The sequence below is a fragment of the Vulpes lagopus genome, chromosome 5, assembly GCF_018345385.1.
Source record: "Vulpes lagopus strain Blue_001 chromosome 5, ASM1834538v1, whole genome shotgun sequence".
NCBI lineage: Eukaryota > Metazoa > Chordata > Mammalia > Carnivora > Canidae > Vulpes > Vulpes lagopus.
The window spans coordinates 79,464,346-79,480,909 of record NC_054828.1 but is presented as its reverse complement, the minus strand read 5'-3'; the positions used below and the strand labels follow the sequence as shown (position 1 = coordinate 79,480,909).

Here is a 16,564-nt window from a genome sequence, read left to right as displayed (position 1 = left end):
TGCTGGATCTTCTTCATTTCCCTGACCCTCAGACATGAGACTGTCTCAGGATGTAGTCCTCAGACTTCTTTAGTTGACTTTCCCTCCCTTAGTGATGTCTTCTCCCCATCCCCTTGGTGATGTCTTCTAACTTCATGGGTTGAAATACACTTAACACACCAGTAACTCCCACATTTACATTTCTACCCCAGATCTCTTTCCAGAATGCCTGATTGAACACTCTTTTGCTTTGTTGACACCTTCACTTGTCTAATGAGCATCTCAAACTTCTGTCCCGAATGGTGCTTCTGGTCCCCTTTTTGCCTTCTCCAGCACCTTCATTGTGGGTTCAGTCCAAAAGCTTCATCCTTAATTCCTAATTCTTCAAGATAAAGTCTTGCCACTGCCATGCACCCCCGTTAGCCAGCCACCAACTGTCTCCTGCCTAGATTATATCACTGCTCGCCTGACCGCACTCCTTGCTTCTGCCCTTGCACTCGGCAGCTGGAGCAGTCTTATTAAAATGTCAGTCAGATCGTGAAACTCCTCTGCCCTAACCTTCAAAGGTTTACTATCTCACTGAAAGCAAAGCCCAAAGTCCTGTTGGTACCCTTGAATGCCCTCTGGTAACTGGCCCCCATTACCTTCTGACCTCACCTATAACCCTTCCCAGTGGTCACTCCACTTCATCCCCTCTGCCTTTCCCATGGTTCCTCCAACACACCAGACCTGCCTCTGCCTTTTGGCCATCTGCTGCCTCCTCTCTCTGCCTGGAATGCTGTTCCCCACGTGGGTACAAGGCTCATTCCCTCACCTTCTCAGCTCCTTGGTGCCTCATCAGGGATGCCATCCCTGGCCACTCTGTCTCACATTGTGTTGTCTTGTCTGCCACTCCGCAGCACCACCCCCCCAACACACACTTTTTCTCCTCTTTCCCTGGTTTATCCTCTGTCAAACACCTTTCAGTATCATACCATGTATTTTACTTATTTATTTTGTTCATCGTCCTTCACTAGCACATAAGGGGAGGGATTTCTGTATCCTTTGTCTACTGCAGCATATTCCCAGTGACTGCGGTATGGGAGGCTCTCCTTGAGTACTCGCTGAAGGAGTGAATGGGTTACCAACCCCACAGGAGAGTGTGCGGGTGGCTCACTAGAGCCTTAGGAATCAGTGATACCAAAGATTCTATAACACGCGTGTTCTGCTTAATAGGTGGAACAGCTCTTCCCACAAACCCCAACATAAAACTTTCATTGTATAATCAGACATTATAGAATTAATAGTCTTATTAAAGGATAAAAAGAATGTGTTTCATTTATTCTTCCATTCAACAAGTATTTAAGTACCTTCCAAGTGCCTGACATTGAGCAGTTATAATAGAGATGACTTCTAAAGTATGTAATGCGGGATCCCTGGGTGGCGCAGCGGTTTGGCGCCTGCCTTTGGCCCAGGGCGCGATCCTGGAGACCCGGGATCGAATCCCACGTCGGGCTCCCGGTGCATGGAGCCTGCTTCTCCCTCTGCCTATGTCTCTGCCTCTCTCTCTCTCTCACTGTGTGCCTATCATAAAAAAAATAAAAATAAAAAAAAAAAATAAAGTATGTAATGCTTCGGGATTTCTCTTTTCACAGAGAAGCAGGGAGTAATGTACTTAAATCTAAAGTGAGTGTAGCCATGGACACTTGCTCAAAATGGTAAAACAGTATCTCTGTGGAAATCACTAGATTGAGGAGTATGTGTTCTAGTTGCCCGAGTAATAATCTGTTCTGTACTGTGACCATCATATGATTCAAACAGAAAGAGCCCATATCTCCCTTGCTCTGCTCTTCCCAGGAGACTTTCCCTGCACACAGCAGAACCTCAGGGGAGAGGAGGCACCTGGCGTGGCCTATGGCCTTGACCTGGGTGTTGTGTTCCGCTATGTCTCCTCCTCTTCACAACGAAGAGTGAGCTCTGCCTCACATCCTTGAGGGCACCAGTAGTCTCCCATTAAATCACATCAGACTGTTCTGCTTTATCCAGCCTGGTGGTTTGTAGCCTGCTTACAGACACTCATATTTTCCTTCTGATTTCCTCAAGTGCTATCGCACAGCAATTTGCACATAAAGTCCAATTTCCTTGTCATTTCAGACACATATCTGTTTTCACTTGTCCTGTTGGCAATCACCTCTTTCTGGTACTTCATTCTAGATTCTGTGCTCGTGGTGAAGGCAAGGCAGCCAAAGCCTTTCTTTGCTGCAGGGAATACATTTGAGATGACTTGCAAAGTGTCTTCCAAGAATATTAAGTCGCCTCGCTACTCTGTTCTCATCACCGCTGAGAAGCCTGTGGGGGACCTCACCAGCCCCAACGAAACCAAGTACATCATTTCCCTGGACCAGGATTCTGTGGTGAAGCTGGAGAATTGGACAGACGCATCCCGGGTGGACGGCGTCGTGTTGGAGAAAGTGCAGGAAGATGAATTTCGCTACCGAATGTACCAGACTCAGGTCTCGGATGCAGGGCTATACCGCTGCATGGTGACAGCCTGGTCTCCTGTCAGGGGCAGCCTGTGGCGAGAAGCAGCCACCAGCCTCTCCAATCCTATTGAGATTGACTTCCAAACTGCAGGTGAGCGAGGGACCCTATTGAACCACAGACTGAACTAGAAAGCGACCCTAGGATTTTGATCCAATGGCTGTTTTTTCTTAAGCACTTTTCCTCTTTGAGTTGTGATTCACATGCCATATACCTTACTCATTTAAAGGGTATCCTTCGATGGCTTTCAGTATATTCAGAGTTGTGCAACCGTCACCACAGTCAACTGTAGAGTATTTTCATTATACCCCAAAGAAATCCTGTATCCCTTAGCTGACACCCTTCCATTCCCAGCCCTCTAGCAACCACGAATCTATTTTCGTATCTCTGTAAACTCGTCTGTTTTGGACATCTATGTTACATTAATGGAATATAACGTATGCTCTTCATGTCTGTTTTCTTTCCCTGTAGCATACCGTTTTCTCTCTTTTTTGGTCTTTTTTTAAAATTTTTTTTATTATTATTTTTTTTATTTATTTATGATAGGCACACAGTGAGAGAGAGAGAGGCAGAGACATAGGCAGAGGGAGAAGCAGGCTCCATGCACCGGGAGCCTGACGTGGGATTCGATCCCGAGTCTCCAGGACCGCGCCCTGGGCCAAAGGCAGGCGCCAAACCGCTGTGCCACCCAGGGATCCCCTCTTTTTTGGTCTTATTTCGAGGATCATCCATGTTGTAGCATGTGTCAGTACCTTTCTGTGACTGAATGATACTTCACTGTGTGGAGACACTGCATTTTGTTTTATCCATTTATCACCTAGTGGCCATTTGCGTGTTTCCAGTTCTTGGACTATTAGGAATGATCCTATGAATTTTTGTGTACAAATTTTTGGGTGTACCTACAATGCTTATTTCTTATTTTTAATGGATAAACCAAAACCCAGCTATTTTAGCTACCTTAGAGAACACGGTGGAGTATAATTAAAGAAGGCACTGAGTCTCCAGAAGGGTTACATGACTTGCCAAATGTGTACGGTTCAGAGCCAAGACCCCAGTTGCATCAAGCCCCTGGCTTTTGCTCTTAGGGGTCCCTAGGACTGCAGGTGCTGGGTACTGTGTTTGGCTTGGCTCATAGACCAGTATTTCCACGCAGGAAATGAGTATCCCAGCCTATGCCTCACCTTGCTTTGGGACTAGAAAAAGATTTCCCATCAACTAGTTGAGTTGCCAGAGCTGTGGTGGTATGGATGAATATATCTGTCAACCAGTTCATTAATAGTTATTGGTGGTAGTCGTGTACGGCAAGGTTAACTTAAAAAAGGGCATTTTTGTGTCTATCCTGAATTGACTTTGTTTTTCGTTAAGTAAAACGTTTTTATGCTATAAGAACATGCCTCTGTTTCCTTCTAAGGAGTTTTACAATTTCGGCTCTTATACTTAGTGCTATGATCTGTTCTAAATAAAAATTTTTAAAAGATTTTATTTATTTGTTTGAGAGAGAGCGTGTGTGCATGCACACACCAGCTGGGGAATAGGGAGAAGCGGGCTTCCCACTGAGCAGGGAGCCCAACACAGGGCTCAATCTCAGGGCTCTGAGATCGTGACCTGAGCTGAAGGCAGATGTTTAACTGACTGAGCCACCCAGAAGCCCTGATTTTTGTGTGTAGCAGAGGGTGGGATTCAGTTTTATTCTTTTGCATGTGAACACCCAGCCATTTTTACACCACTTGTTGAATAGCCTCTTCCTTTCCCCTTGACTTGTCTTGGCACACTTGTCAAGAATCATTCAAACATGAATTTAAGGATTTTTCTAGACTCCCAGTTCTATGGTGTTGCCCCATTTGTCTTTTCCTATACCAGTACCACATTGATCACTGTAGCTTTGTAGTAAGTTTTCAAATCAAGAACTATGACCCTTCCAGCTTTGTTCTTTTTCAAGATTGTTTTAGCTATTCTGGGTTTCTTGCATTTCTGTATGAATTTTAGGATTACCCATTGATTTCTGCAAAAATTACATCTGGGACTTTGGTAGGAATTGTGTTGAATCTGTAGATCTGTTTGGAGAGTATTGCCATTTAACAGTATTGCCTTCCAGTCCATCAACATGGAGCATCTTTCTATTTATTTGGGTCTTTAATTTCTGTCCATAGTGTTTGTAGTTGTCAATGTACAAATCTTGAACTTCTTTCATTAAATATATCCTAAGTATTTTATTTTTTGATGCTATTGTAAATGGAATTGCTCTCAATTTCCTTTTCCATTTATTCCTTGCAAGTATAGAGAAACAGAGCTGATTTTTTGTGTATTGTTATTGGATTCTGCAACCTTGCTAGACTTATTATTAGTTTTAATTGCTTTTTGGTTGATTCCTTAGGATGTTTTATTTATTTTTTAAGATTTTATTTATTTATTCATGAGAGATGCACAGAGAGAGGCAGAGACACAGGCAGAGGGAGAAGCAGCCTCCCAGTGGGGAGCCCAATTCGGGACTCGACCCCAGGACCTGAGCCAAAGGCAGACACACTCAACCGCTGAGCCATCCAGGTGCCCCTCCTTAGGATGTTTTAAATACAATAAAACGGCATCTGTGAATAAAGACAATTCTACTTTTTCCTTTCCAAACTGAATACCTTCCAATTCTTTTTCTTGCCTAATGGCCCTGGCTGGCACCTCTAGAATAATGTTGTTGAATAGTAGTGCACAAGTGGACATCCTTGTCTTGTTCCTGATCTTACAGGGAAAGTTTTCAGTCCTTTACCATTAAAAGTCATCATAACTGAGTTTTTCATAGATGCCCTTTATTGAGTTGGGGAAGTTTCCCATTTATTACCTGTTTGTTGAGTGTTTTTACCATAAAGAGATGCTGAATGTTGTCAAATGCTTTTTCTGTGTCTAGTGAGATTAAGATGATTATGTGGTTTTTGTCTTTTATTTGTGTATCTGTTTTACTCTCTGTAGGAGTTTATTCCATCTTGTTTTACATTTGTTATTTGATATTTCTCTAGAATTGTTATGGGAAACCGGGGAGACATAAAATCTTTTGTATTTCTGGGTGAGGAATAGGAGGTATTGCATCTATTTTTCAATTCTTTAAATCTCTGCATAACAGATAAAATGACTGTGGCTTCCTGCCTGCGGCTCAGGGTATGATCCTAGTCCAGGGATTGAGTCCCGCATCAGGCTCCCTGCATGGAGCCTGCTTTTCCTTCTGTCTGTGTCTCTGCCTCTCTCTCTGTCTCTCTCATGAATAAATAAATAAAATCTTTAAAACAAAAATGACTGTAGCTTCCAGGCTGAATAGACTGGCTAAGATTTTTATTTTATTTAGTCCACGGAGTTGTCATGGCCAGTTGACAATTTAATTAGGAGAAGTTGCCATCAGATCCACCTAGCACAGGTCCCTTGCCCCAAATGGCTCCCCGTAAATACTGACTTGATACTGAAGAGTCTTCACTTCCTAAAAATCAACAGTACACCATAAGATACACATAACAAAGAGGTCCTTCCTGGTGTCCACCTTTCTATCCGCTGGCTATGGGGTGCTTGCTTCTTGATTGTGAGGACTGTGTTTCCAAGGGGCGCTGCTGAGTCTTGAATTTCACTGACCCAAAGTGTCAGGGAGAATACAGAATAAATGTTACCGTGTTCAAGGCGTTTACCATTACAAAAGGATAATAACAAAGTTTTTCTCCTGAATAGAGAAAACTTGGAAATACGATAAAGTAGAAGGAAAAGAGTTACCCATAACCAACCAGATACTTAATTTGTGGTGTTTGTCTTCCTGGAAATCTTCCCAATGCGTGTTTTCTTCATGACTCTGAGATCAGGCTGGGTATACAGTTTTGTGATCTTTCCCCCCTTAACCTTCTAAAATAAGCAGTTTTCATGTTAAAACAAATTCTAGGTAAATAACAACTTTAACGACACCTCCTAGAATTTAGTTAGCCATTACCCTATTGATGGACATGCAGATGGTCGGCAATTTTGGCTTTCACAAAAATACTGTGTACAGCACTTTTTAGGGGGTGGGGTTAGCACATGATTCTGTCAATGTTTGTATTTAAAAGCTCAGTGTGACCCATGTACTCTCTGCAGACTGGGAATCGGGGGACATCTAGTGACTCTGGTGTTCACTTAAATTCTCCGTGCCGGAGTCTGTCATCTGTGAAGTTAACCAGACAAAATCCCTCACAAAAACAGCATTACCACAGAAATTGACCATAATAAAAATATTTCCCAGCCTGGGATAATGACCCACATTAACAGTGAGTTGTTGATTTCATTAGAAGGAAATCCACTGCTGTGAATATTTTACAATGAAGGCCTTTTCCCCAATCCATGTCTGCATGGTGAGCCTTAGCACAAATATTCTGTTGTTCCCACATCCACAGCCAATAGGGGAAATGAGAACCGTAACTTGTGACCTAGAAGGCATTTTGGGTTTTCTTTGGAAATGTAAAGAAAAGAAAGTGAGATTTGTCCAAATTGGTAAGTCTGTCTTTTCTGTTTCCAATTTAGAAAACTAAATCCATTTTGAGGGTCTTTACGTTTTATCATTTTGTGGTTTCTTACCATGAAATTTCTAGTCAGAGAAAAAAACGTCCTCATTGTCCACCTTGGTTGCTACTAACCTGTATTCCCAAGTGGCCAGGTATGGAAGTGCCCCCCAGGCATGAACACCGAGCCAAGGCAGAGCCACTGGCTTGATCCTGTCCCACCTCGCTGCAATAAACAGAGCAAATCCAAGGTGGTCAGGACCTGTGGGAACCATGGCTGGGAGAGGAGTTGATCAAAGGGCAGGCTGCTCACAAGTAGGTCAGGTTTCCTCGTCCTCTCTGCTCTCATCCCTTTCCCTATGCCCTGTGACCACCATTCTGTTACCTTCTCCCCTACTCCCGGAGTCGATGCCCTTCTGCTGCTCTCTGGTTAATCTGAACTCTCACCACCACCTGCTCAGGGCTGCCCCACCTCCCTGGGTTGCTGGGTCCTGCACCTGCCTGTTACCTTTTTCCCAGCAGAACACCAACTACTCTGGGACTTGGAATAAGGAAAGCAGTCCGAGTAGTTTGTCTTCCACTCATGGTGAAGTGAAAATACAGCTTTTTTAGCTCTTTGCCTCATTGGTTTGTGTGACCTTTACACACTTCTCAGTCATTTCTTTTGGATGTTAAAGCACTTTTTCCTTTTTGGTGATCTGATTTAAAAGTAGTAACACTTGTGTTCTTAGCTTCTGATGAGTTTCAGAACCAGTGTCCAGGGCTGTCTCTTTTTGCTTCCCAGGAAACCCAGGGGAAATCCCATGGCACTGGTGTTCTGGAACCTTCTTTAGGTTTGCCTATTCTTATTAGAATAAGATAAATACAGGCTCTTAGGATCAGATGGGCTTAAAGCTGTGTAACACTGTCACCCAAAACTGAAGAGTAAAGGGTTTAAAAAAAAAATGCAGTACATTGCCCCTCTCTCTAAGAAGGGGATAGGAGCCAGATTCCTTCCATGCAAGGCATACTTTTTTTTTTATTCAAAACTCACTTATTTATGCCTCGTAATCAAATAGCATAATAATTGTACCTACAGTCAAATGCATCCAACTGACTGTGTGGTAAATATTATTAAATTCTAGCATTAAATTATCTCCATGTGTTCAGTCTTTGTACTTCATATTTTGTAGCCCATTTTTATGCTTACAATTCAGAACCTTGGCGCATCTTTGCCTTGCACAGTTTGGGTAGACACATCTTTTGGCCTCTGGAAGAAGGAAAGAATCTTTCAAAGCAAACTGAATATCAAGGGGGTGTTCTCAGGAAGGTGTGTGAGACCAATCCTGTCTGGGTTGTGTTTTGAAGCAATATCCGTGTGCTGCCTCGGTTTTCCCTGACAGACTGGAGCCATGCCTCTGGTGCTCCCATTGTCCCCTATGGAGTGTCGTCATTGTAGGCATGTCTGTCAGCTGACAGCGTTGCAGCCTCCTAATGGCAGAGCCCCTGTCCCCAGCACAGCGAGGCCACTCACTCCATCGGGCCCAGAGTGGGACTAGTTCAGTCCTGTTCCCTCTGATCTCCCACCACCTCTGTCAGAAAGTGAACCACGCAGAACCAGAAGCCACCTGGGCTGCATCAGGATAGTAGGTGGGGGTGGCCCTCAAAGGGGACTGTGTTTGTCATCAGAGAAGAGGGAAAGGAAAAGCCAGAAACAAAAGTAATTTTTTTAAGATTTTATTTATTTATTCATGAGAGACCCAGAGAGAAAGGCAGAGACACAGGCAGAGGGAGAAGCAGGCTCCATGCAGGGAGCCCAATGTGGGACTCGATCCCAGGACCCCATGATCATGACCTGAGTCACAGGCAGATGCTCAACCACCGAGCCACCGGTATCCTGCAAAAGTAGTCCTGTAGCAAGAGTTCTGTTGTGGTTGTAATTAAAGAGGATGCTTATTTGGATGGCCTGATGCACGTGTCTGAGGAGGAGAATAGCAACCTGAGAGCACCACCCAGCCCAGTTCCAGGGAAGATGGGCCATACACGGATGCCCATTTGAGTGCCAGGAATGGAATATAAACAACAGCCTGAGCGGGAATAATGCGGTGCTCTCACCCTCTTCCAGGGCCTGTATTTAACGCCTCCGTGCATTCGGACACACCGTCAGTCATCCGGGGAGATCTGATCAGATTGTTTTGTATCATCACTGTTGAAGGAGCACTGGATCCAGGTATTTCATCTTCTCTCCTTCCCCTACCCCGTGCTGCTTTCTTTTTTTTTTTTTAATTTAATTTTATTTTTTAAATATTTTATTTATTTCTGAGAGACATACACAGAGAGAGAGAGAGAGAGAGAGAGAAAGAGGGGCAAAGGGAGAAGCAGTCTCCATGCAGGGAGACTGACGCGGGACTTGATCCTGGGTCTCTAGGATCATGCCCTGAGCTGAAGGCAGTGCTAAACCGCTGAGCCACCCGGGCTGCCCTACTTTTTTTTTTTTAAGATTGATTTATTCATTCATTCATTCATTCATTCATTCATGAGAGACACACAGAGAGAGAGAGGCAGAGACACAGGCAGAGGGAGAAGCAGGCTCCATGCAGGGAGCCCGATGCGGGACTTGATCCCAGGACTCCAGGATCATGCCCTGAGCTGAAGGCAGGCACTAAACCACTGAGCCACCCAGGGATCCCCCCTTGTTGCTTTCTATAAACGCTTCTCATGTCACCATGACACAGATGTGGAGGTCAAGGCTTGGGCTGCGTGAATCCCCAAACTGCCTCACTCTGTAATGGGTACTCAGGGGGAGCTTAAGAAATACTGTTAATGGATGCATCCATCTGTTGGATGATTTGGAAACACATCAAGACCTTGGGCTTGGAATTGCCAAGGCCGTCGGTGGGCCACTTCCAGGGCCGATTCAAGCTGGTTTAAAACCTGCTGGCAGAGTCCCACTCCTTTACTTTGTCTTTGATGCATTTATATTCACGCAGATGATTTATTGAGCTGCTTCTGTTAGCAGGTACTGGGAATAGGGAAGGGATGAAAACAGTCCACATCTGTCATCATGGAGCTTGTGGCCGGGTTAAGGAGACAGACAAGAAAGCAGTCCTCTTATATACAGTATCAGGTAGTGTTATCTCTGTGATTAGGCACAGAGTGGAGTAAACAGGTAGCAAGTGACCAGGCGGTGCTGTCATAGTTTAAGTTCCTGGGAAATCTTTATATACCTTTTCTTTGCAAAAAAATATGTGTTGCCAACGTAGATCCGTGGGCCATCAGTTTTACACTTTTGCTTCAGTGACCAGATAGTGTCCCTGCCTCACTCTTAGACCCTCGGGGTTTAAAAGAACTGAAAGCACATAAGGTGTCTGTTGCCGAGCGTGACTGTACCTACCACCGCGTTCTTCTAATGAGACTGGAGAACCTTCTTCACTGCCTGGGGGGCCGGTCTGTCCTTGGGCAGCTTTGTATCACCTGCCCCATCACAAGCAGAGCCATGGCCTCTCTGCTATTGGCCCCTTGAAAAGGCCAAATTGTACAAGACTCAGAGTTCTGTGCAGAGACCACTGGACCTGCAGCTCTGGGGTGGAATCTGGAAGCAGGTTCGCCTTCTGTAGTAAGGGCAGGTCATAAGCAAAGCGCGGAGGGCCTGCAGTGGAACCGGAGTGGACAGCATGAGCAGGGGCCTGGGCAGAGCTTGTGTTGAGGGGAGGCCAAGCTGGCTACCAGCTGAGATCCAGCTCCTCCAGGACCTCTGGTCGAGGGTGCAGGTGGTAACCAGTTCAGGGTCAGCAGTTGTTTTCTGGAAAGGGCCCTGGGAGGAAGTATTTTTGGCCTTGTGGGCCAGATGGTCTCTGCAGCAACTACTCAGCTCTGTCGCAGTAGTGTAAAAGCAGCCGTACACAGCATATGAGCAAATGGGCTCCACCCTGTTCCAGGGAAGCTTTGCTTACAAAAACAGGTGGTGGGCTGGATTTGGCCTGTGGGCTGTAGGCCACTGACCCCTGGACTAGCTCACTGATACCAAATTGGCTCTCACAGGGAACCTGGACCTGGTTGAGCTGCAGAGGTAGGAAAAAGAAGTATTGGCAGAAGATGGAAGAAAAGGAAAAGAATCCATCTAGTTGGTTGGCTGTGTTCTCAAGGGCACAGGGTGGGGAGCCTCAGTTCTGAGTAAGCCGAGGTGCAGAGGATCAGGGACACAGAGATGGATTCAGAAGGGAAAACGAAAGTGAAAGTGGAGAGGAAACGGGCAGGGATTACCATCCAGAAGTCGTTACCATGTTTACAGTTGAAGCTCACGTAAGCTGTATACACAACTTATTTAAATGTTCTTTCTCAGAAAAAAAAAGAAAGAAAAAAGAAATGTTCTTTCTCAGCAAATTAATGGGTCAGCATGTGCGCCCTTCATGTAAAAGTCTTTTTCCTCCAGTGTAATTACAGAAGCTATAGGTGGCTGTTATCATGCGGATCACAGTTTTCCAGAACTTTGCACTGTTGGACTGTGTGGGTGGAAGATTCTGAGTAATTAAGCACACACTGTAATTTAGTATTTCCTCACTCATCTGATGGGCTGTGAAGGAATTTTCTTTTGGAAAGGACATACTGTCTGAGTGGGCCAAGCACCCAGGCACTTCTGTGCCAGGACGGGAGGGACAGGGCAGGTCAGTGTCTTAGGTCAGGATCTTGAGATGCAAAGCCTGAGATCAGCGTGCAAGTGACTAATTAAGGGTGTGCTTCCAGGGAGCAAGGGAGTCAAGACAGAGCAGGGAAAGAAGCCAGGCAACGACGTGAATTCAGAACAAGTCTAACTATCCACCACCACCTGCCGGGAAGCTCTGGGGCGTGGGTGGTACCACAGAGTAAAGGGACTGGCCTTCTAGATCCCTGCCATTGGTGAGTCACCATGCATAGGCTGAATGCTATGGGAGCAAGGGTGTTTCTGAACCTTCAGGAGGCGGCTTCCATCAGCTGAAGCCTATCCTCCGGAAGAGGGTACAGGGGTGAGAATGTTAGCAGCCCACACCATCAGCAGCTGGCCAGGGCGGGCCCGAAGAGGCTCCGCTACAGGCAGTGAGGCCCTCCCTGTTAGCAGCATCCATTCCTAGACTGTGTATGTCGTAGTGTGGAGTCAGGACGTTCGTTGTGGGCAGGTCATGAGCACCTACTATGTGCCAGGCAGGTGCTATTCTAAATTTCATTGCATGAAATTGCAGTATTCGTTTTACAGCTGAGGAAACTGAGGCACGGAGCATTAAGTCACTCCTCCAGGCCACATGGCTAGCAAGTACCGGTGCTGGGAGTCTAGTGCTGTAGCCTGGCCCTGCAGGCTGTCCACAGCTCCATGAGGCACGGCCAGACTGGGGCTAGAATCTACTCCCAAGTAACTTTTTGCCTCCAGTAACAACCCAGCCCCTGCAGGTCACAACAGCACTGAGCTGGAGTTTTCGATGAGCATACAATCGGGGTCTAGGGACCCACTCTGCTCCGGCACCCTGAGGGTGGGAGGGCATTGACAGCACTCCCTCTGCCCCCGGGAAGCCAGGCTTCTTGGTCAGAGGTGACCCATAACACTGGCAACCATCAGATTTTCTGCTCAACGGTCACAGTGGGCCCGCAGGCAGGGAAAGAAGGTACTTTGAGCCTTAGAGTGGCGAGCCGTCATCCTGTAGGTGGGATTGAGGTTTGCATGGGCCCTTGACATTTCCAAGTGAGTTGGGAAGGAAACATCATTGTATAATTTTATAGAAAGTCTTGCTTTTCATTTTGTTTATGTTCCTTTTTAGTACATAAGCAGATATGATTTGCTTTCAGACAAAATTTTATTTCCATTAAATGAGTAGATGTTACTTTTTATTTAATGAAAATGGTGCTATTTAATGTTTATAAAGAAAGCCTTGTCAAGTGCATGGAAAATAAAAAGTGTTTGTGGCCATACAGTCCTTCCTGGCCTTCCTGTGCCCCAGGCCTGCCACAGCTGGTATCACTAGAGACTTGCCAGAAGAAGCCAGGGGCTTATGACCTATACTCTTATCTTTACGTTCTGTGAGAATTACCACTTGTGCCAGAGTCATCTTTTTTTCCTGTGCCCACATTAATTTATTCGAGGCCCTGAGAACCTTAATTTTGCAGAGTGCTTTGAGATTCAGCAGCGTTCTCTCTGGGACTGTTCACCTGTTTTCCAGTGGACAACAGCAGGACATGTCTTTCCTGTTGTTTTGGACTTCAGCACATCTGTAGGGGAAAAACCACAGCGAACATTGAAACCTAACCTCCCTATAACTCTCGATTTTGTATGGTTCCCCTTGAGGTACCCTTTGTCCTAGACTATGTTAGCGTCCTCCTGGTCTTGGGCTCTTCTGCTTGAAACATCAGAGGGCCCTGCTTTAGGAGGCAGAGCCTGCAGTGTTGCCGCCTGCCAGCTCTATGTTCCGTGTCCCCTGCGGGGGATGGTTTTGGGCATTCCATGTGCTGGGTGGTGGCGGCGGCACAGTTGAGAGGGTGGACTGTGGAGCTGCACTCCCTGGGTGAAGCTGTGTGCACTGCTCCTGGCCCTGTGACCTCGAATAAGGTAGGGCAGGGCACGTGGTAGTACCTTCATTTTGGGGTTGGGAGGAATCCGAGAGATTAAGGCATGGGGGGCAGCGCTGGCCCCTGGGGAGGTGCATGCGTGTTAGCCATAGGTGGGATTTCTGCCCGTTGCGCTGACCCAGGCTTTCGGCTTGGTCTGCAATCAATCCGCAGATGACATGGCCTTTGACGTGTCCTGGTTTGCCGTGCACTCCTTCGGTCTGGACAAGGCTCCTGTCCTCCTATCATCCCTGGATCGGAAAGGCATCGTGACCACAGCCGAGAGAGACTGGAAGAGTGAGCTCAGCCTGGAGCGTGTGAGCGTGTTAGAATTCTTACTGCAGGTGCATGGCTCTGAGGACCAGGACTTTGGCAACTACTACTGCTCTGTGACTCCGTGGGTAAAGTCCCCGACAGGCTCCTGGCAGAAGGAGGCAGAGATCTACTCCAAGCCCATCTTCGTGACTGTGAAGATGGATGGTAAGAATGACATGCTGTTTGAGTGTCTGTGCCATGCTGCTACTGATGGATTCAGGTTGCTACCATTTGAGGAATGTGCCACAGCACAGCCTACTCACTCTAGACCTGGCCTGGGCCTGTACCCAGAAGGAGCACAAACAGGCCTCCCCCGGTATGGTGTCCAGCGCTGGAGCCACCATCAGGGAATGATTCTCAAGACTCCCTGGAAAGATTTTTGATGCTTTCTGCAAATCCTGTGCAAACCCATGTTCCTTGGTATGGGGTCAGCATGGACTGCTAGGCAGAGGCAGAGAATGTCATCAAGAGAATGGGCTCTGGTCCCCCCGGAGAGCAGTGAGTGGGCTCCTGCCACTCCCGCCCCGCTCTTGGTTTTGCTTCTTGAGAAGGGAGGCTACACCTGGTGTCATTAGCATGGAGGGGGATCTTTCAGGAACCTGGGGATAGGAATGGGGCTCTCTGCTTTGTTAGCTCACACTGACCACCAGAGTCATTCTAACTAGGTGCTCAGAGGGTCCCCTCCCCACCTGCCTGTTCCCCAAGCATCCCAGAGTGGGGGCAGTTGTTCCTTGGCTAATGTGGAACATGTCTTCTCTGCAAAAAGCTTCAGAATAAATGAGAATGGGGAGATTCCATGGAGAGAATAAAAGCCCCAGCACCTCTGAGGATCAGGAGAGCCTTTGAGTGTGTTTCCCTGTTGAGATGTCAGTTTGGAGGAGACTGGAATGGGAACCCAGCTTGTCCACAGATGACTTAGCCTTTGTGATCCTTTGTTTCCTCTCTCATGCAGTGGGGTAACAGTCTCTCATAGGGCTGTTTTGAAAGGTGAGCCACATTAAGTGTCAGGCACGAGCCAGCATGTCAGCCACCACCCAAGGAGAGCTGGTGCTTCTGGGAGAAGGGATTTGGGATTTGAATGTGTGCGATCTGTGTAGTGTTTGTGCATTCCTGACACTTCGTCATTTATACCCTATTTGCATCTTAGAAATTCCTTGCTTGAAGTAGCTCCATATGAAAACCCAGATTTCCCATACAAGGGAGCGATTATTCACTTTGCTAGATAATTTACTACAGTGTTACTTAAAATAGCTCCCCTCAACACACTTCAGTTATTTGATGCACAGAATTGATTTATGAACAGTTTTTTTTTTTAAGGATGCATCTGCTGTCGAACGCACCGTGCCCTTATACTGACTTTTAAAGATCCATCTCCTGCCAAAACCCTAAAAAGCAAGCCGACACTCGCAGACATCAAATGAAATCCTTTTTCCTTTTTTTTTTTTTTGTTTTCTCCCCCACGGATCGGGGTCAGGTGTCATCTGCTCACTTTGTGGACGGCTCAGAGGGCTCCTGTCTCTAGCACCGCACTAGGTGCTAGATACAGCCTGAGCCCGAGCTGCCCCCTGGGGGAGACAAGATGGGGTGGGAAGGTGACAAGTGGGCTTCCCGAGGCCTAACCCGGCATCCCTCTGTTGCTCCCTCCCAGTGCTGAACGCCTTCAAGTACCCGCTGCTGATCGGCGTGGGCCTGTCCACTGTCATCGGGCTCCTGTCCTGCCTCATCGGGTACTGCAGCTCCCACTGGTGCTGCAAGAAGGAGGTGCAGGAGACGAGGCGTGAGCGCCGCCGGCTCATGTCCATGGAGATGGACTAGGACCACAGCGGGGGGAGCGGCCACCGAGGTGGCACAGGAGCGGCATGGGCGGGAAGAGGACAGCAAGCTTTTCATGCGAAGTGTGTGACACTAAAACCCAGTCCTCTCTAATCTCAGGTGGGACCTGGCGCTCTCTCTCCTCTGCATGTCCAGTCCTGAGCGCGGACACGTTTACCAGCACATGGCTCTTCTTCCCACGGCACTTTCTGGTAGAACAATCACGTGTGTGTCTTCCCAGCTGCGGCTTTTTAATGGTTACCCTTTGTCTAATTTTTTTCTCCTACCGGTTTATAGATCTCTGACCTGTGTGCGTTAGTATGTTTGGTTTTGAGGGGTTGCGGGGAGGGAGGATGATGGCTCTCAGAGTTCTTGGTCTTGGGGAGGTGGGGAGAGCGGAGCTGCCTGTTGGGAGTGCCGCCGGCTGCAACCCCCTGGCCTGCATAGACCTGTGCTGAAGGCTAAACTGGTGGTTTTGACCACCCTACCCATCCCCGTATTTTCAGGGGTTTAGACCACATTTGAAATCTAAACTTGCAGTATCTAACTTCTTACTGAGCCCAAAGGCTTTTTTTCTTTCTTTCTTTCTTTCTTTCTTTCTTTCTTTCTTTCTTTTTTTTTTTTTTTTTTTTTGCTACTTTGCCCCCTTTCCATTTCTTTTATATTTGCTTTTATGTGAGTGTGCTGACATGGCCCTGGAATCTAGAATTTGGCTCTCCACCAAGCACCTTATCTTGCCACCTTAGCCTTAAGAATGAACATGAATATGAAGAAAAATACACCGCCTTCTCTGTCCAGGGCAGTAAAGAGGGCCTCAGGGAGGAGGAGACTGGGGACAAGGGAAGGAGTGGGCCCTCCCTCCAGTGGTGCTGAGGTCATGGGGCCCCAGGGAA

At 46.9% G+C, this 16,564-nt stretch overlaps 1 protein-coding gene across 1 annotated transcript in view; it reads left to right on the top strand.

Annotated features, from left to right (window-relative positions):
* Window positions 1-15,930, top strand: part of PTGFRN (prostaglandin F2 receptor inhibitor) — a 79,972-nt gene extending 64,042 nt beyond the window's left edge. Inside the window, exons 6-9 of the mRNA XM_041755895.1 lie at window positions 2,173-2,592; window positions 9,100-9,204; window positions 13,719-14,024; window positions 15,508-15,930. Of these exons, the coding sequence (XP_041611829.1) occupies window positions 2,173-2,592; window positions 9,100-9,204; window positions 13,719-14,024; window positions 15,508-15,674 (998 nt within the window). The 3' untranslated portion in view covers window positions 15,675-15,930. The remainder of the gene's footprint in view (window positions 1-2,172; window positions 2,593-9,099; window positions 9,205-13,718; window positions 14,025-15,507) is intronic.
* The last annotated feature ends 634 nt before the right edge of the window (window positions 15,931-16,564 follow it).